Source organism: Felis catus, chromosome F1 (genome assembly GCF_018350175.1).
Source record: "Felis catus isolate Fca126 chromosome F1, F.catus_Fca126_mat1.0, whole genome shotgun sequence".
Classification (NCBI taxonomy): domain Eukaryota; kingdom Metazoa; phylum Chordata; class Mammalia; order Carnivora; family Felidae; genus Felis; species Felis catus.
Window position 1 is genome coordinate 65,048,721 of NC_058384.1, and position 21,707 is coordinate 65,070,427.

The 21,707-nt window shown below is 45.0% G+C and overlaps 2 protein-coding genes across 2 annotated transcripts in view; both read left to right on the plus strand.

Annotated features, from left to right (window-relative positions):
- Nucleotides 1-21,707, plus strand: part of LOC101100178 (olfactory receptor 10J1-like) — a 306,783-nt gene that overhangs the window by 181,834 nt on the left and 103,242 nt on the right. The gene's annotated exons all lie outside the window — the stretch shown is intronic.
- LOC101093579 (olfactory receptor 10J4-like) lies at nucleotides 16,140-17,545 on the plus strand. Its single transcript, XM_045048638.1, is given in 3 exon segments — nucleotides 16,140-16,365; nucleotides 16,833-17,245; nucleotides 17,247-17,545. Coding segments are annotated over 3 exon segments (789 nt in total). The 3' UTR covers nucleotides 17,397-17,545.

Here is a 21,707-nt window from a genome sequence, read left to right on the forward strand (position 1 = left end):
GGCCCCTGGCCCCCGGGGTCCCTTTCCCCAAGGGGGCAGTAGCAAGATCCAAATCCGCTGATGTCTGGGGACCTCATTAGAAAGGGGGCTCATCAGCCCGATCACATGGACGGTATGTGTGTAGGCAGTCTGGGGTTTCCAGCAGGAACAAAGCCTTTGCATCAAGACACGGCCCTGATCTCCGTAGATGATGAGGAGCTCTTGTCTCCAGACCCAACCATACTTTTACATTTTTTTTTTAATTTATTTTTGAGAGAAAGACACAGCGTGAGCAGGGGAGGGGCAGAGAGAGAGGGAGACACAGAATCCAAAGCAGGCTCCAGGCTCTGAGCTGTCAGCACAGAGCTTGACACGGGGCTCGAACCCACAAACTGAGACCATGACCTGAGCTGAAGTCGGACGATTAACCAACCAAGCCACCCAGGTGCCCCAGGACCCAACCACGTTGAAGGGTGCAGCTTTATTAGGCAAGCCACTCGTGCCCTGGGGTCTCGTACTCTAGTTGCTGAAGATCTGTGAGGCCCCTTGCAATTCAAATATTCCAGAAGCTGTGACTCATTCACTTGCGGATGCTTTCAGCAGGTGCTCACTGAGCGCTTTGCATGCGCCAAGGCCAGGGAACGTGGCGGCAGCTGGGGACACGGCATCCGTACTGACGCCAGTCCCGCTGCTTGCTCGTCAGTCCAGAGCATCGCTTCGAATCGCTGGAGAGAGCAGACAACCTCCAGATTCCTGCCTCCCTCCCACGTCTCCTGGCCTTTGGGCGGTCAGCAGACCCAGCCTTGTCTGCCTCTCCTGCAATGGGCCCAAGACGGGCCTTCCCAGAGGCTGAAGGCAACCCAGACACTGACCTGCCAGCTTCCCTGGGACTTTGACTCCTTGGTGTTTCCTAGTTCTGGAGCTCAGTTTATGCCTTTCTCCTAGAGACCTTCCCAAAGTACAAAAGGCTCCCTTTCTAAGAACCAGCATGCTTGAGGCATGAATACCTGGGAGTAAGGTAGTTTATTAATGTGTCTTTGATAAGCTGGGTCAATGGAGACTGACAAACCAGCATGGGATAATTGCCAGCCATCCAGTCCGGTCCCACATGATCTCTCCTGGCCCCAAATGTTGACCCGAGAGAAACCGGAAACACTCGGGCTGATGAGCCATTAAGAGCAGAGAGACCCACAGCTAAGAGAGATACTACATGGTGTATTTACCACTGCTGGGGGGCGGGGGGGGGGGGGAGGGTGTGGCGGGGAGGGTCTTCCCAAGACCTGAAAAGAATCCGTTAATCTTGGGCCTCATTTGTCAGTGTCCCTTCTTCACAGTTTTTCCGGTAGGCAGCTCAATTCAAATATTTACGCAGCTCTTTGGAATTAGGACTACAATGGGATTGAAACCCACGAGAAAGAAAAGGAAACCCTGATGTTGAAATTGTGATCTGGAAACTGCGTGCATTTTTAGAACATGTATGGTTCTTATCGTGGGTCTATCTGACATAAGTTTAGACGTAAAAAGACTGGAAAATCTGGAGTGGATGGAGGTTTTTGTTTTTTTTTTTTTTCCCTGAAAAGGGAGAAAATACACTGATTACATCATCTGCCTATTTTTGGCAGTTTTGTCTTTTCCGTTCTGACTTTTTATATCTTCTCTTGTTGCATTCAGTTATGAGCCATGATACAATATCGAACGCTAGCAGCCACAGAGGCTATCATGGAGACTTGCTCCCTTTTTCCAAATTTTAATTAAAATGCTTCTCATGTTTCGGTCACCATGACAGGGGATGTTTGGGGCACATCTCTGGCATTGCCCTCTACCAGACGAAGGAAGTTCCTTTCTATTCCTGGTTTGTTTGCCACTTTATCACTAGTGATCTATTACATTTTCAGCTGGCTCCTTTTCTATATCCATTGATAGGATTGTATGCTTTTTACTCTTTAATTGGTTAGGGTGGTGAATTCCATTAATAGATTTTTCTAAGGTTGACTCATTGGTACATTTTTAAGAAAAACCCTGTTTGGTCAAAAGACCAAGGCCCAGTATACACTATTGAATTGAATTAGCTATTTTTTTCATCTACCTGTTATTTGCCAGTAGTTGTCTTCTCCTACTTTGCCTATTTTTGGTACCAAACGTTTACAATTTAACAATGTTTTTCAATGCTGGGGAAATTTCACGCCTTTGCTAAGCTCTGAGCCTGGTGTCTTTTCTTGTTTGTTTTTTGAAAGGGTGGATTTTTCCCCCCATTGCTTATCCATTTTTTTAGGGTTATTATTCTAGTAAATTTTCTATTCCTGGTATAATTATGGTAATTTACATCTTCCTCTGAGTTTGCCCATTTTATATACTTTTTCAAATAGATTGATACAAAGTTGTTCAAGGTATGTTTTCAGAATCATCTGATGTGTCCTTTTCTCCTACCTCATTTTGTTTAGTCTTTCTGATTTATCATTGTCGTTGAAGGTTATTTTAACGTTTATTTATTTTTGGGACAGAGAGAGACAGAGCATGAACGGGGGAGGGGCAGAGAGAGAGAGAGACACAGAATCGGAAACAGGCTCCAGGCTCTGAGCCATCAGCCCAGAGCCTGACACGGGGCTCGAACTCACAGACCGTGAGATCGTGACCTGGCTGAAGTCAGACGCTTAACCAACTGCGCCACCCAGGCGCCCCTGAAGGTTATTTTAAATTCATCTTTCCAGAGATTCCAAACTTTAAAAAAAAGAACATTTCTATTGTTTCATGTTTACTATGGATTTTAATTAAATTCTACTTCATTATTATTTGTTTCTACTTCCTTTGGGTTTATTTTGTTCTTTTCCAGGCTTTTTGGATTAGAATCTTTTATTTATCTTGCCTCTTACAGTAAACCTAGAAAGCTGTAAATTGCTTTCTGGGAACTGCTCTGGATATTCCTTATTTATTTTGATCTGTAGTGCTTCTGTTAAGTTGTAGAACCATGTATTTTAAAATTTTTGTTTTTATTTCTTCTTTAACTCACAGTTTATTTTTAAAAATTTTAATGTTTACTTATTTTTGAGAGAGAGAGAGAGAGAGAGAGAGAGAGAGAGAGAGAGAGAGAGAGAGAGAGACAGCGCAAGAGGCAGAGGGGCAGAGAGAAAGGGAGACACAGCATCCGAAGCAGGCTCCAGGCTCTGAGCTGTCAGCAGAGATCCTGACACAGGGCTCGAACTCACGAACCGTGAGATCATGACCTGAGCTGAAGTCAGTCGCTTAACTGACTGAGCCCTCCAGGCGCCCCAACTCACAGCATATTTAGATGTTTATGTTAGTAGAATAAGCGTGATACAACAATCAAGAGCTTAGACCGTGGAGTCCCGGCGCCGGGCTTGTGTCTAACTCTGCCACTTACTCTCCGTGACTCTGGGCAAGTCGTTCCAAGTCTGCGTGTGTCCATTTCCTTGTTTGTAAAATGTGGGGGATGATAGGACTTCCTCAAACAGCTCTTGTAAAGATCGGGTGAGTAAATATTTGAAAGTGCTTAGAATAATGGCCGGCACAGAAGTGTTTATGAAGTAAATATCCACGTCTATGAAGACGGTGATCCAGGGTTTGGCTCCTTTTTTGGGACGGGGGATGTATTGCGTTGTGGTTCATGGAAATTGTTTATATAACATCAGTGTTTCAGAATTTCTCGAGGCTTCCTGTGGGGTCAAAATCGTGACCATTCTCTGTGTGAAGGTTAGACTTGTAGATCAGGCGTGTTAATTGTCCTTATACCCTTTTGAACCCTATTGACCCATTGATGGTTTTGTTAGTTTATGAGAGAACTGCCTGAATGTCTCCTGTGATTGAGTGTTCAGTTTCTCCCAGGAGTGTTATCAATTTTTGTGTAGTACGTTTTGAAGCTATGCTGTTAGGACCTTATAATTTCACGAGTGGAAGACTTCCCTGGTGAATTATTTTGCTTATCAATACTCTAGATTCCTTATTGGTTTTCACTTTGAATAGTATTTTGTCTGATGTTTGTAGTATTTTTTTTTTAATTTTTTTTTCAACGTTTTTATTTATTTTTGGGACAGAGAGAGACAGAGCATGAACGGGGGAGGGGCAGAGAGAGAGGGAGACACAGAATTGGAAACAGGCTCCAGGCTCCGAGCCATCAGTCCAGAGCCTGACGCGGGGCTCGAACTCACAGACTGCGAGATCATGACCTGGCTGAAGTCGGACGCTTAACCGACTGCGCCACCCAGGCGCCCCAGATGTTTGTAGTATTACATGAACTTTATTTTTTTGTTTTAGAGAAAGCACAAGTGGGGGAGAGGGGCAGAGGTAGGGGTGGAGAAAGGGAGAAAATCTTAAGCAGGCTCCGTACTTAGCGTGGAGCCCAACGCAGGGCTCGATCCCACAACCCCAGGATCATGACCTGAGCCGAAATCAACCCACTGAGCCCGCCAGGAGCCCCTACATCAACTTTTTTTTTTGTCAGCCTTTTTCTGGATCCCATCTCAGCCTCTTCATTTTCAACCTTTCCTTTTTATTTTAATTTTATTTTAATAGTGTTGTGCCAGATTATTAAAATTCAGTCTGAGAGCCTTTTGTTTCAATCGATTAACTTAATCAGTTCACATCTTTTTTTTTTCTTAAAAATTTTTTTTTTTACATTTATTTATTTTTGAGAGCCAGAGAGAGACAGAGCACAAGTGGGGGAGGGGCAGAGAGAGAGGGAGACACAGAATCCGAAGCAGGCTCCAGGCTCTGAGCCATCAGCACAGAGCCCGACGCGGGGCTCGAACCCACGAACCGCGAGATCGTGACCTGAGCCGAAGTCGGACGCTCAACCGACTGAGCCACCCAGGCGCCCCAACTCACATCTTTTGTAACTAGAGATGTTGCTGGAAATTACCGTCCTCCTCTCTGTTTGTTTCTTCCCCAGGCTTTTTGTTTGGTTCATTTTCTGGTGATTTATGTACCACTTGTAGTCATCCAAAAGTGAAAGTGAATTCTGTACAACTGAATTTAGTTTTTACAAATAGTGCAAATGCAGAATTAAAAATACAAAATGTCACTTCATTATTAAAGCAGTTCTCCATCCACCTGTGATTCTCACTTCTTACAAGCACCCACGTCCAGCTCTTTTATCTGTTTCCGTGGCGTCCCCTCCATATTTCTGCTGCTTCTGTTTTCTCCATAACACGGCTGCAATAATAGTTCTGACTTCCTAGATTTTAGACATCCTCTCCTGACTTCCCAGCTCATTTGTGACAATGTGCACCCATGAACACATGCGCACGCTTCTCCTCGTGTCATCCTCCTACTAAAACTTCATTCTGGGGGCGCCTGGGAGGCTCAGTCGGTGGGGCATCTGACTTCGGCTCAGGTCACGATCTCGCGGATCGTGGGTTCAAGCCCCGCGTCGGGCTCTGTGCCGGCAGCTCGGAGCCTGGAGCCTGCTTCGGATTCTGTGTCTCCCTCTCTCTCTCTGCATCCCCCCCCCTCAAAAAAAAAATAAATGAAAAAGCATTTAATGAAAAAACACTTCAATCTGTTTTCAGAACATACATCATTGCAATATGCAAATATTATTCTGAGCCAGGTAGCACGCTACGAGTGTGGATCTCTTCCAGCACAACTTTTGTTTTCTCACTAAATTTTAGTAAGTGAACCCTTTTACTTCAGTTTTGAAGTATGCATAATTAATCCAACCTCAATTCCTTTTCTTTTTTCTTTTTCCAGAACAGGAAAACCTTCTTCCAAAGCTAGTTAGGTATGGTTAAACATAGGGGAGCCTGGGTGGCTCAGTCAGTTAAGCGTCCGACTTCGGCTCAGGTCCTGATCTCATGGTTTGTGGGTTCGAACCCCACATAGGGCTCTGTGCTGACAGCTCGAGCCTGGAGCCTGCTTGGGATTCTGTGTCTCCCCCTCTCTCTGCCCCTCCCCTGCTCATGTGCTGTCTCTTTCTCTCTCAAAAATAAATAGGCATTAAAAAAAAAAAAGAATACATTCCTCATATAAGAGCCAAGATGCTTTTCCCTCACAGGTGACATTCAGTGTGTCTGTGCTTCATTCCAGAAGCCAACATTTACCCCCACCTGCAGGCAGCACTTACCCCACCTGCCATCACACATGATGTCTTCCTCCTTCCCTCTGAGGTTCTACAGTACCTACTTGAACGGGGACAGTTCTCCTTGGGTCTCACTTTTCTGCACACCTTGTGAACAGAGACACTTCACGCCTTTGTCCTAGATTATTATTTCGAGGAAATCTGTATAATGAACGGCCTTGGAATATAGACCGTGTCTCCCTCTGAAGCACAGAGGAGGCAACTTGACTGCGCGTTAAAGCAGACTCGGGGTCCCCAAGCTCAGAGTTTCATTTTTCTAATGCAACTCATTGCATGATCAGGTCCTTCCTGGCCCTCTTTCTGTTCCTGTATGAGAACCAGAGCTCGAAGAACCAGAGCCAGGGTCAATACTATTGCTGTGAATAATAACGTCCTTTGTCTCAGACCCAGGAGTCTGTGTCTTCTGCCAGCATCCGTGACATGACGGCAGGCTAACGTGCCAGCAACTTGCAAGTAGGGTCAGTCTCAGACCCTTCACAGCTCTGGATGGGGGCTTTATTCCAATTTTCTTAATTCTCTAACCACGGTTCTGCATGCACAGGGGGTGTTCTGTAGAGAGATAACTGCCACCCCTGTGTTCACTGCGACATTACTCACGATAGCCAAGACATGGAAGCAACCTAGGCATCCATCAACAGAGGAAAGGATAAAGAAATGTGGGAGAGAAACACGTGCCCACGCGCACACACACACATTATCCAGCCTCAGAAAAGGAGGAAATGCTGACATTTGCAACAGTGTGAATGAACCTGGAGAACATAACAGTTACTGAAATAAGCCAAATGATCTCACTTATATGTGGAATTTAAAAATGTGAAGGTCACGGGAGCAGGTGCTTGCCAGCAGCCGGGGGAACTGGGAGATGTTGGTCAAAGTTAAAAACTTACAGTTACAAGATAAATAAGTTCTGGGGCGCCTGCGTGGCTCAGTCTGTTGAGCGTCCGACTTCGGCTCAGGTCATGATCTCGCAGTCCGTGAGTTCGAGCCCCGCGTCGGGCTCTGTGCTGGCAGCTCGGAGCCTGGAGCCTGTTTCAGATTCTGTGTCTCCCTCTCTCTGACCCTGCCCGTTCATGCTCTGTCTCTCTCCGTCTCAAAAGTAAATAAACATTGAAAAAAAATTCAAGAAGAAACAAGATAAATAAGTTCTAAGGATAGAGCTTGCCGCATAGTGACCACAGCCCGTAGCGCTGTGTTATATACCTGAAATCTGCTAGGAGAGAGGTTCAGTGTTCTCGCCACACACACGGTCAGGGATGTGTTAATTCGCTTGATTGTGGTAATCATTTCACAATGTATATATCAAATCATCGCATTATACACCTCAGACATAGTACAGTTTCTTTTTGTTAATTATACTTTAATAAAGCTGGGGGTCGGGGGGAATGCTGGTGAAGGAGAGTTCCAGGATTAGAGCCCTAAAGCAGTCCCACAAAGCAACCCCAGCCAGACTGGAGCTGGAGGAAAGACGAGTGCAGAACGCTGGTCTTAAGACAAAAAGAAGCTCCAGCAAGCTAGATAAAGATGGATGGAGACAGAAATGACTGGATATGTTTGACCATATCTTTTTTTTTAATATTTATTTATTGAGAGAGGGAGAAAGAGAGCAAGCAGGGGAGGGGCAGAGAGAGAGAGGGAGACATAGAATCTAAAGCAGGCTCCAGGCTCTGAGCTGTCCGCACAGAGCCTGACGTGGGGCTCGAACTCACGGAGTACAAGAACACGACTTGAGCCCAAGTCAGGCACTTAACCCACTGAGCCACCCAGGCGCTCAGTGGTGAATGGGGAATGTATTCTTAAGAGACTAGATGATCCATTTGCTCTGTAAATAAAAATAGTAATATATTTTGAGTTTCAAACTTTGGGAAGGCTCTCTCTCTCTCTAGTATTTGAGCCGTTAAAATAACAGAGGATCTTTATTATGTTTGGATTACAGGTAGGTAATAAAGGTCAAGATAAATGGTTATTTATCTTAATGGAAATGTATATATTCAAAGATGTGAAGATATGAAGTCGATGAAAATAAGTGGCAGGAATTTCTCTGCGGCTGACAGGAAGAGGAAGCGAGAAAATGTAAAATAATACATTTAAAAAGAGAGCCTAAAGCGTGATTGAAGCATCAAGTCCTCTGAGCTATTAATTTAAAAGAAAGCAGAGTTTGCAGCCACTGTGGGCAATTTCCCAGTATACAGGCCTAAAAGATTTTAAAAAATGGGTTTCATCAGGGAGCAGTGACAACAAAAGACCGTTCACACACCCTTGGTTCTCCTTCCTGCAGGCAGGTGACCCCCGTCCAAGCCACCAGGTAAGAGCCGGGAAGTGCCCTCGGGAGAGGGGCCAGGGCTCCCGTGTGCAGGTAGTCTGATAAGGCGGAGGCAGAGAAGGGATGTGATTCACGCCAGCATATTAGGAATGGTGTGAACAGCACTAATACAGGCTCATTCAGCTCACACAATAGTAGAAAGTACATAATGACACATTTGGTTCCATCAAATTCAGCCTTTGTATTTCGGAAAATCCCACACACCAAGGCGCTGTTCAGCCCCAAAGACTTAGCTGGGTTTCTCTTCCTTGTGATAGGCCCCCAAGGCCGCCTCTTTAAAGCCACCACAGGCCACCGAATGGACCCTGGACCCATTCAGAACCACTCTTTATTTCCCGAACGTGGCAACATCATCCCTCATGGTGATGATAATTACGGCCAACATTTTTTGAGATCTTTCTATGTGTCAGCCATTTTGCGTAATGGCTCACACACTAACCTCTTCGATCCTGGCTGTATTTGGAGTTAAGGACTAATGTTACCCGCTGTATAGATGTGGAAAGTGTGTTATAGAGAGGAGTGGACCTTGCCCGAGGCGGGAAGTAGGATTCAGTCGTAGGACCTTCTGGATCTGGAGCTTTACCTCCACATTTCCTAGACCTTTGTAAATGTTGATCTGTCTAACCAGATGCCCTCTGCAACGCATCCGTGAGTCACCTTTCCCTTACTAACTTGGACAAGCTCTTTTCTAGTGTATTGTGACCCTTAGTCTGCATTAGTTGGCCCTGTCCGATGCTTCTGTAGCATCCTGTACCAATTCCCATTATAGCACCCATTGTTCTGTATGGTCATTCTCATTTATCTTTCTCCCCTAATGATGTTCCGAGTTCCTTAACATCAGAGACTCTTTCTAATTCATTCTTCATTCAGTAAACGTTTATTGAGAAGCTAGTATGTAGTAGGAATTCCATCGATAGATCCTATCACATGGTAGGGGAATAGGAAATGTTTGAACAAATAAATAAATACCTTTTCTTTCAGATCCATTTCCCCTTAAGATCAGTTGTGAATTTTATTGCTAATCTAACATGGAAAGAGGGGGGTTGAAAGCGTGGCTACACCCAGGAGGTTACAGAATCGATTGTGTTCACCCAAGCTTCCCGTGAGTATTGCCTTCTCTCGTCAGCTTCCGGTTCGTCCGCTTCCGGTTCCTGCCCTAAGATCCCTGGAAGGCACTGGGTGCTCCGTGTCTCTGCTGGTGGTGATTCCTATAATCACACCTCATAGGTACTGAGTTTACTTAGATAGAGTTTGCTAGGTGCCAGACACACATCTGAACACTCTGCGTATCTTAACGACCTTGATGCTCACAACTCTGTGAAGAGGGTGCCACCCTTAAACCCACTTCAGAGAGAAACCGCGACGGAGGTGACTTGCCTTGCGGTGACATGGCTAGAGGGAAGTGGGATTCCCTCCCGGGCAGTGTGGCTCCAGACACATGCCTTTCGTCGCTGAGCCCTGTCGCTTCTCCCTGTGCTCTTCGTTCCTCTTTGAGACCTAATGCCGGGAGATTGCATTTTGTCACCTTCTTGGTGAGGCATCGCTCGGTAAGACGTGTCGCAGAAGGATGTGTGGCACTCGGTCGAAGTTCCGTGTGCAGATAGCTTTTGACTTTGCATTTCACTTCCTTGTGCTCAGTTCTGTATGAAGTGACATGTTCACTGGTTTCTAGTATGGAATTGTTTATAATGGCGACAGCTGGGGGGGTAATAACATCTGTCAGCATTAAGCTGAGTTAATAATGACCCATCTCTAAAGTGGAAAATTATGCTGCGGTTAAAAGGAATTCAGGTAAATCTTTGAGTGCTCTGTCGAAGGATGTCCTAGATGTCGTTACATATAGCGGGGATAGTACTAATGTATATATGAGCACACGTTTGCTTGTATATTAGCCTGTATTTGGAGGCATATCTGTATTTTTATATACTATGTATTTCCTGGAAAGAATGTGGGGGTGGGGGTGGGGGTAAGGAGGGAGCTTGCTTACTGATTACATTAACATGACTTTGCTATTCATTTGTCTTCAATAATACAACTTTATTCTTCTGTCTTCATCAGCATGGCATTGCTATTCCAAAAAAAAAAAAAAATCTTTGTCCAGGAAGACAAAAGTTGTGTATAACTTTATTGTTTTTCTTGGGAACCTTCTCAAAAAAAAACCTCAGGTCAATGACCATCAAACTGTTCAGCTCTTCAATAAACACCACCAAATGACTGTTAATTCTCTAAGGCACTTGAAACCCTGACCTCAAAAGTCTTTGTTGGGTCCACACATCCTAAACTATTTTAGCATGACACCTGGTCCTAATTAAGCTCCTGAGTTGGAAAACCAGTCATATACCATAGCCCCAAAACATCACGAATAGCCTCACTTTTCAGTCCCCACTAGCAGATATCACACTACTGCTCTAGGAAGGTGATACTCTCCCTTGTCAAGATAGGAATAAACTCAGCGTTGCTTATCAACAGGTTATTTTAGTGCTATTTTCAGAGAGTTAGCATTCTTTTTTAAAAAATTGTTTTACATTTATTTTTTGAGAGAGAGACATAGCGAGCAGGGAAAGGGCAGAGAGAAGGGGAGAGAGAGAATGCCATGCAGGCTCCACACTGTCAGCTTGGAGCTTGATGCGGGGCTCGAACTCATGAAGTGTAAGATCACGATCTGAGCTGAAACCAAGAGTTGGATGCTTAAGCGACTGAGCCGCCCAGGCGCCCCCAGAGGGTTAGCATTCCGGAAGGGACAGAAAGGAAGTTTTAAGGGAGACTAATAGTTAAATGGAACCTGCCTTAGTTCTGTTTTTGTACAGCATTGTGCACTACCTATTCAACAAAAAATTGGAAGGAGAGATGAATGGAAGAAACTAGGTACTCAATAGAAGCACGTCAGGAAAGTATGCAAAAAAGCTAGATATGAGTCCTTTATCATTTCAGTATGGAGAAGCAGAGAAGGAACACCCAGCAGTGAAAGAGCGTCTGTGATAGGAAGAGGCAAAAAGAACTAGAATACTTTAAATTTCTTAGAAAGAAGCAGGGTCATTTGTGGCAGAGAGGGGTAGAGGACATGTACCTTTTAAGTTTGTGCATATGATTCAGTGTTATGAATTCTAGAACGGTTGGGAAGCAAGACACAAGTAAACCTTAGTGCCCCTCTGTTAAACTCATTGTTTCTAGAAAAACTGAGACTCTCTTTGGGAGGGAGAACAGATTCCAGCTGTACCAGTTGGGTCAGCATGATGTGGGGGAGAGCTACCTTGACCACTCGATCAATCCAGTGGTTTGGACCCCCTCTGGGAAGAGTGCTATTCAGGAGAGAAGGCAAAGAGAAGAGCTAGAGCTAAAGTTGGAAAACCAACATGCACTGCCTTTCCAAAGAAAAGACATTGGATTGTATCTTCCTTCCTCAGTTTCCACTGTGGGTTCAGCAGCCAATTTCCCTTTGAGATGGTGATGAAAACATTCATCTATGCATCCAACAAACTACTCCCCAACCCCCCCCCCCACACACACACACAAAGGTGAACACAAAGACAGCCACATGTAGAAACATCACAAACTATTGTAGGATAAAGACAAAAATCATGAAATCAGCAAGAGCTAAATGACTCATCCCATGCAAGGACACCCACACTTAGGCCCATTTAAAAAATCAGATTTTGTCATGGTTGAGTTTGAAACTTGTGTGTATATTGTGGAGATCTCAGACGTGTCAGCGGCAAATATTTTCTCCCAATTTGTGGCTTGTCTTTTCCTTCTCTTGCCATGTCAGAGAAGAGGTTTTTATCTCTCATGGATGATGCCCTTGGTATTGTGTCTAAACAGTCCTCACCACACCCAAAGTCATTGAAATTTTCTTCCCTTTTAATTTTTTTTTAAATTAAATTTTTTTAAGAAATAAATTAAAAGCTTTTAATTTTAGAGTTTTGCAATTTTCATTTAGTTCTGTGATCCATTTTGAGCTCATTTTTTCAAGGGTCTGTGTCGAGATTCATTTTTTTGCCTGTGGATTTTCAGTTCCAGCACCAGTTGAAAAGACTGACTTTGTGCTATCGTATCGCCTTTGTTCTTTCACCAACAATCAGTTGACTATATGTGGGTCCGCTTCTGGGCCTTCTCTTCTGTTCCACTCATTTGACTATTCTTTTGCCAACACGATACTGTCTTGAAGCTGGGTAGTGTCACTTCTCCAATTTTGTTCTCTTTAGATATTGTGGATCTTTGGCCTCTCCAAATAAATTTTGAGTAAGTTTGTTGACATCCACAAAAGAACTTTCTGGGATTTTGACTGGGATTGCATTGGATACATAGACCCAGTTGGAAAGAACTGATGTGATGATATGGAGTCTTCCTATCTGTGAATATCTCTACATTTATTCTTTATTTTCATTTATCAGAGTTCTTGTAGTTTTCCTCAAATAGTTCCTTTTTTATTTCTATAAGAATTTATTTTTTTATTTTTTAATATTTTTAAATTATTTTTTTATGTTTTAATTTATGTCCGAGTTAGTTAGCATATAGTGTGATAATAATTTCAAGAGTAGAATCCAGTGATTCATTCCCTACATATAACACCCAGTGCTCATCCCAGCAAGTGTCTTCCTTAATGCCTTTTACCCATTTAGCCCATCCCCCCACCCACAACCCTTCCAGCAACCCTCAGTTTGTTCTCCATATTTGAGAGTCTCTTATGTTTTGTCCCCCTCCTCGTTTTTGTATTATTTGTGCTTCCCTTCCCCTATCTTCATCTGTTTTGTATCTTAAATTCTTCATATGAGTGAACTCATATGATATTTATCTTTCTCTGACTGATTTGTTTCGCTTAGCATAATACCATCTAGTTCCATCCATGTAGCTGCAAATGGCAAGATTTCATTCTTTTTGATTGCCGAATAATACTCCATTTTGTGTGTGTGTGTGTGTGTGTGTGTGTGTGTGTGTGTGGTACAGCACACATACACACACACACACACACACACACACACACACACACACACACACACCACATCTTCTTTATCCATTGACCTGTCGATGGGCATTTGGGCTCTTTCCATACTTTGGGCTATTGTTGATAGCACTGCTATAAACATTGGGGTGCATGTGTCCCTTTGGTAACAGCACACCTGTATCCTTTGGATAAATACCCAGTAGTGCAATTTCTGGGTATAGATTCTATTTTTAATTTTTGAGGAACCCCCCACACTGTTTTCTAGAGTGGCGGCACAAGTTTGCATTTCCACCATAAGTGTAAGAGTTCCCCTTTCTCTGCATCCTCACCAACATCTGTTGTTGGCTGGGTAGTTAATTTTAGCCATTCTGACTGGTGTGAGGTGGTATCTCATTGTGGTTTTGATCTGTGTTTCCCTGATGATGAGTGATGTTGAGCATGTTTTCATCTGTCTGCCAGCCATCTGGATGTCTTCTTTTGAAAAGTGTCTATTCATGTCTTTTGCCCATTTTTTTCACTGGATTATTTGTTTTTTGGGTGTTGAGTTTGATCAGTTCTTTATAGATTTTGGATACTAACCCTTTATCTGATATGTCATTTGCAAATATATTCTCCCATTCCGTCGGTCGCCTTTTAGTTTTGCTGATTGTTTCCTTCACTGTGCAGAAGCTTTTTATCTTGATGAGGTCCCGATAGTTCGTTTTTGCTTTTGTTTCTCTTGCCTCCGGAGACGTGTTGACTAAGAAGTTGCTGCGGCCAAGATCAAAGAGGTTTTTGCCTGCTTTCTCCTCGAGGATTTTGATGGCTTCCTGTCTTACATTTAGGTCTTTCATCCATTTTGAGTTTATTTTTGTGTATGGTGTAAGAAAGAGGTCCAGGTTCATTCTGCATGTCGCTGTGCAGTTTTCCCAGCACCACTTGCTGAAGAAACTGTCTTTATTCCATTGGATATTCTTTCCTGCTTTGTCAAAAATTAGTTGGCCATATATTTGTGGGTCCATTTGTGGGTTCTGTATTCTGTTCCGCTGATATAAGTGTCTGTCTTTGTGCCAATACCATACTGTCTATTCTCTAACAGAAACTGTGAAGAATTGGTATAATTTCTTCCTTAAATATTTGGTGGAATTTATCAGTGAACCCATTTGGGCCTGGTGCTTTCTGACTTTATGTTATTTTCCTTTCTTCTACAAAATTTATTGTAACAGTTTTCAGAAGACAGGTCTACAGGCAACAAAATCCCCCAGTTTTTGCCTGAGAAAGTCTTTATTTCTGTTTCATTTTTGAAGGATGATGTTGCAGGGTACAGAATTCTAGCATGGTCATTGTTTTCTGTCAACACTAAATATTTCACTCTGCTGTCTTCTTGCTGACATGAGTGCTGAGGAGAAGGCCGGTGTAATCTTTGTTACTCTATAGGCAAGATTTTTTTTTTTTTACTTCCGCCCCCGACGTGAACCTAGTGATCCTGTGGTATACACGGGATCCTGTGTATACCTAGCAATCCTGTGGTATACACTGAGGGTGCCAGCAGGACACGGATCTTCTATTTCTTGAACTAAGTAAGAGCGGGTTGCCCATATTCAAGGTATTACCCCATTACTGCCATGGGTTGGTGACAGAAAAGCAAAAACGATGAGCCATATCCCATGCTTCTCCAGGGAAATGGGCTGATTCTTGCTTCCACAATACTTGAGAGCCAAAGTGAGATCCTGTCCAAGCAGTACAAAAAAAGAAAAAAGAAAAGGACATTAAGAAACACAGGAGGGGCATGGAAGTGATAGTCGCCGAAAATTACAGGCACAGTGATGGCATTATTAACCATTGTTATGAAGTACAGGTTTAGGGGTAGAAAAAATCCTTGAAAAATAACTCACCTCTATTTATATCTTTCTTTTCGTTGGGAAATGTCACATCACAAAGAGATTTGGAAAAAGTCAACATCATTTATTAACACCGGGTACTGCTTTTTTCTCTAGAGAGGACACAGTATACAGGAAGAAAGAAATGTGACAGAACTTAGTTCAAAAGAGCGTTGGCCTCCATTTCTGGAAACATGATGAGTGTTATAGCCTGAATGGCCCTCCCACCGCCTGGCCTTGTACTAGTGGTCTCGTGTACACGAAGGAGCAGGGCTAAGGAAAGGAAAACACAGGACTCGGTACTTGGTAAGAACACCTGTTCTGGGAGATTCCCAGGGCACTTTGTGCTGGCAGTGCATGTTGACAGAGAGGACTGGACCGATCTCAGACAGCACAGAGGGAACTCAAGTGCCACGCTCACTCAACACCCGCCATGTCTTTGACCTGGACCCACCTCTTTCGTGGTCAAGTTGGGTAGTTGTTCTCATGATTCTGCCGTTCGTTTGTGTTGAGCCTTCTCCTCCCTGTCATCCTTGCCCTAAATCAAGCACAGCACGAGAGACTTGTTGATTTATTCTCAAGAGTGCGGAGTTCCTAGCCGGGGGAAGAATACTGCTGGCACCCGAGGCTGGGGCAGCACTCTCGCCTGCAGCTCGGAGCACAGTGCAACCTGTTGTGCAGCGAGAATCTCACCCTCCCCTTCCCTTTGGCCAGTTCATTTGGATCCGGACCCTTCTCAGTGCCAAGGCTGAACTCTTGCTGCAGCCAAGCTCCTCCTCACAGATTCCTCCAGCTTTGGGCGGTCACACAGGCTTGGCCTCCTTTTCTCTTTGTCCTTCTAATTCTGTACCTGCTGTGACTCTCTCCAACAATGTCCTCATCGTGACTATTGTTTTTCTGGACCATCACCTCCATATTCCCTTCATCAGCAATCAGCTGACTGTCTCCATGTGGGACATATACATCTTCCCAAGCGTGCTCTCCATCTCGGAGAACAGCTACACTGTGGCCATCATTCCTTGCATCCTATCTGGCCTCCTGAGTCCTCACCAGCCCATTGCCATTCAAGACGGTCATGCCCACTCGTCTCCTGCCTCACTTGTGCGGCCCACAGTGCTTTTCCTGCTCCTGGCCACGCAGCCTGATCACTGTGTGGCCATCTGCAACCCCTGTGGTAGCCGGTCCTCGTATTCATCGAAGTTCTCCAGAAAAACAGAACCCGATAGGTTTTATTGATACGCGTAGGAGATTTGCTATAGGAATTTGCCTCATGTGCTCAAGGAGGCCGAGGAGTCCCGTGACCTCACATCTGCAAGCTGTGTAGAACCGGGAAAGCTGATGGTGTAAATCCCAGTCTGAGTCTGAAAGTGCGAGACCAGGAGCACTGATGCGTGAGGGCAGGAGAAGACGGACGTCTCAGCTCATCCGCCGACAGAGAATTTGCCCTCCTCTGCCATTTGCTCTATTCAGGCCCCCAGCAGATGGGATGATCCCTGCCTACGTTGGGTAAGGGTGATCTTCCCCACTCGGTCTGCTGATTCAAATGCTAATATATTCTAAAGACACCTTCGCAGGCGTGTCCAGAATTAATGTTTTGCAAGCTGTCTGGACATCTCTTAGCCCAGTCAAGCTGACGCACAAAATTCACCACCACAGCCGTCCTGGGGAAGAGGCCTGTGCCAGTGGACGTCTGCGTCTCTAAGAAATGGCCTGGGCATGGCCTTGTCCAGGTAACATCTGTGTTTGGCCTGCCCTTCTGTGACGCCCTTGTCATCTTTCACTTCTTCTGTGACATCAGGCCCCTGCTGAAGCTGGCCTGCGTGGACACCCCTGTCAGCGAGATCATCAACTTTGTCGTCAGCGTCTGTGTCCTGATTCTGCCCACGGGCCTGGTCTTCTCCTGTGTCCTCATCGTCTCCACCAGCCTCAAGATCCCCTCCGCCCGGGGCCGGAAGAAGGCCTTTGCCACCTGCACCTCCCGCCTCATGGTGGTCATCGTCCACTGTGGCTGTGCCTCCGTCATCTACCTCAAGCCCAAGTCCCAGAATTCCGTGGGGGCAGGACAGACTCATCTCTGTGACCTACACCATCCTCACTCCCCTGCTGAGCCCTGTCGTGTACAGCCTGGGGAACAAGGAGGTCAAAGGTGCCGGTGCAGAGCCGTGGCAAAAACACTGCTCAACTCTCAGTGCATCGAGACTGTGATAGTTTCTCTCCACGTACTCGTTCCTCTGAGTGTTGACTCGCAGGGACATCGTGATTCTCCACAGCTCCACGGAGCCTCCAATGGGGCCTGCCCCTGCAGTGTCCTCTCCGGAGACGTCTCCTGTCGCACTTCAGTCATATTCCCATGAACGCAGGTAACAGGCCCTGGGATTCTGGCCAGTTCTTACATCTGCCAAATAACACACAAAAAAGGAAGATTCGTGTTGGACACCTTGGAAAAAGCTCCAAAAATTTTGTTCTGCTTTGAGGCCAGGGGACCTCCAGGAGAGATGGGGTTGGTCAATCTAGCTGCGCCTTATACGCTTTCCTCTCACGTTTTCATTTGTTGCCAGACTTTGGTGCAAGTGCACTACTCTTTTCTCTCCAGCTGGTCTCTTTTGCCCCCCACCCCAGGGAGCCCGTGCTGAGCCCTGCTGGATGCTGTTCCTCCCGGATGCTGTTGCTGCCTCCCCCACGGCCGTGGCGTGTCAACACCGGGACTTGGTATCACACCAATGATAAAGTTGTTTGCCTTTGTACACACCTCACGATTTATAAGGAATTTCCACCCGCAGGCTTTTATGTGATCTGGAAGGTAGGCAGGTCAGCAACGATCACCCCTGTGCCGTAAATAAAGAAACCGAGGCACGTATGGGTGGCATTGATTTGCCCAAGCATACAGAATTAGACAGCTGAAGACTCGGGATTTGAATCTACTTCTCTTTATTGTGTCTCGTTCCTTTTAGTGAATCCGTTTACAAGATGTGGGAACTTCACGGGCAAAATTAGGACCTTCAGGGAATAGCGTGGGCAGGGCTGTGGCTGGTCTGCAGGAGGCTTTGTGCCCTTGAGGAAAAAAGCATCCTCTCCTCTGGATGCTTCTGTCAGAAATGGCCATCACGGTTTTACTGCCCTCTCCTGGGAATTATCCCGAATCCAGATGTCTAAGCTGTGGATGGACCCCCTTAGTGTCACACTGGACACCTGCAGAATCCCACGCCGCAGGGCTGATCGAGGGATAGACGAGGAGCCTGGAAACAAATAGGTGCCAGTGTCCTTGCCCACAGTCTTCGTTCAGTCCTGGGTTGTCTGAAAGCCTCATTTCCCAGCCCGCCCTTATCGACTGGAGTCCCTCTCACGTCTCTAACTCAGGTCTTGTCGAGAGGATGTGTGAGATGTACAAGTTCTGGAGTTACTGTAAGTGTGTTACCAGCACGGGGGCTCCTAGACTGAGCCAGCCTCTGTGGGTCCTGAGGACCAGATCTGTCCCCAGTTCTGCCAAGAGCTGGAGGCAGGAGTTTACGTGGGGTGGGGGGGCGGGTGGAGGCCACGGTTACCCTGCCAGCATCTCGGACATCTTCGTACAGATACAGGAGCTATGATGTTAAACTCCCAGTTTCCAGCCCGGTGCCTCTAGTTCGGTGTCAGAGAAGATGGCACGGATGCATTAAGTGTTTCGTGTGCAATAGGCACCGTGTTCGACATGGTATGTCCTGTGTCCTTCAAAAGCTGGTATATCGATTCATTTCTTCGCTCATTTACCCAAGTGGTGGTTATTGAGGGCTGTATGACCCGTTGGTGCTGTGAAGCTGGCTCTAAGAAGGCTGGGGCCATCCCACACTTTGTGACCAGGGGACCCCTTTAAACTCTTTGTAAAAATGAAGGAGGACCCAAGAGTCTTTGCCGGTACCATCTGACCGCAGTAGAAATTAAAACCAAAAGATTTCCAAAGTATGTTTTATTCACTTAAAAATAACAATCCAAATGCCAGCACAAGTCACGTTGTTACGAAAAATAACTACAACCCGGACAAAAAGAGTGACGCCCGTGTACGTTTTTGCTAATGTGTCCGGCGTCTGCTTTCATCCAAGAGACCTGGTTCTCCCGCACATGCCCTGATGCCCTAGCGCATATGGCGTAGCCTCTGAAAAACTTCTCTCGGAAGAGAATGAGCGAAAAAGGTGAGGAACGTCCGCTTCATCATGAGAATGGTTTTGACTGGACAGAGCCTCTGGAAGCACACCCGCATCTGCCTCCACTGACCACGCAGATTTTAGAATCAAGGTCAGAGCCAGAAGTGGACGTGGCGGGGGGAGGAAACATCACTCCTTGGGGGCGGTTAGCAAAGGACCTGAGGAGGCCATCCTGGCCCCTCCTCTCTTCGAGCATTCCTTTGGTCCCTCGGAAGGGGCATCGGGGAGCACGCCTGCGCAGGAGAGTGGAGAAAAGAAATGGAGAGCTGGGGTCAGGAGGCTCAATACCCCTCAGTGCTCAGTTTGTGGGTGAAAGGCTGGCTTTCCGAAACTTGTTTGCCTGTTGATTTCCCTCACTCCTGACCCCACCCAGCAAACCAGGGTCTTTGATGCTTCCTAGCACCAGCTGAAGCTTCAGACCGGTCCTTTGGACTGCCAGCATCCAACTGGAAGAGACACTGGATGGATATTTTTGTAGTAGTTGGCTCTAAGCACACTGGAGTTCAGAGCCAGGAAGTGCGGTTAAAAAAAAAAAAAATCTAATGAAAGAGAGTTTCATGTTTGCACGTTTCATGTCCATTCAACCGTGGGCCCTTTTCTGTCATGGGCCAAATTGGTATATGCATACGCATCCGTTTTGGGATTCTGTTCTGTTGTATGGATCTATTTTGGCTATTTTGTGCCAATTTTATGCTGTTTTAATTAGTATAGATTTATGAGGTATGTTGATATCTGCTAGATCAAGTAAAAAAAAAAAACCCATTGTCATTTTTTTTCTGAAAGAGCCTCGTCTATTTTTGCACATTTCCTAAACATAAGCCCCACGAAAGCAGTGAGGTTGTTTATCATTTTGCTGGCTGCACCCCAGCAGCTTTAATAAAAGTGACATAGTGTAAGCACTCAATAAATATTTGTTAAATAAAGGAATGAGCTTCTACTTCTGGGCTAATTTTAGAATTAGTTTGTCAGTATGCATGCAGCATCGTACTGGGAGTTTTATTGGGATCGCATTGAATTTGTAGATTGATCTGGGAAGAATTGACATCTTTGCATCCTTGAATCTTCCCATCAGTGAAGGTGGCCCCATTTACACAGTGCTTCCTTTATGTTCTCCAGCAATGGGACATAATATTCTCCAGAAGGATCTCATAGAAAAATATCCACTTACTGTAATAACCAAATTGTCTGAGCACCTTACAAAAACAACAAAAATAGACAACAGCTTTATTGGGATGGAATTCAGAATGTAAAATTCACCCTTTTAAAATATGCAATTCACTGGCTTTTACTAAAATCAGAGTTGTGCGCCTGTCAGCACTACCTAATTTCAGAACATTTTCGTCACTGCCAAAGACCCCCTGTGGCCATTAGCAGCCACTTTTTCGTTTCTCCCCTCGCCCCAGCCACTCACAAACACGGATTGACTTTCTATCTATGAAATTGCCTATTCCGCACATCTCAGATGAACGGGATCACACAATTGTGATTACCTTCTTCCATTTAGCACAATGTGATTAAGCTCCATCCACGTATGTAGCATGTGATCAATATTTCATTCCTTTTTATGGCCGAATAGTATTCTAATATATCGACATGCCATATTTATGTATCCATTCACCAGTTGATGGGAATTTGGGCTGTTTCTACTTCGTAACTCTTATAAATATAATGCTGCTGGGCACATCAGCCTATAAGTTTTTGTGTGGACACTTTTTCATTTCTTTTGGATATATGCCTCAAGACGGCATTGTTGCTGGATCCCATTTTGTAGAGGATGTTTGTATCTATATTCATCAGGAATATAGGTCTGTGGCTTTTCCTCTTGTTTTCTCGTGATGCCATTGTCTGGTTTTGGTATCAAGGTCGTACTGGCCTCATAGAATGAGTTGGAAATCATTTCCTCATCTTTTATGCTGTGGAAGAGTGTGTAAAGGATTGGTGTTAATTCTTTAATGTTTCATAGATTTCATCAGCGAAGCTAATGGTGGCTCTGGGCTACTCTTTGTTTGTTACTGATGCAATCTCTGCTTCTTGTAAGTCTATTCAGATTTCCTATTCCCTCTTAAGTCAATTTTGCAACTTTCTGGGAAGTTGTCCATTCCCTCTGGGTCACCTAACTTGTTGGCACACAGTTCGTAGCCTTCCTCTATGATTTTTATTTCTGTAAGGTCACTGGTGATCTCTTCTCTTTAATTCTTGATTTTAGCAACTTGCATCCTCTTTTTCTCTTGGTCTGTGTAACTAAAGGTTTATCAACTCTGTTGGTCATTTTAAACAGTCAACTTTGGGTTTTGTTAATTTTTTAAATTCTGTTACCTGTATTTTTTATTTCCCCTCC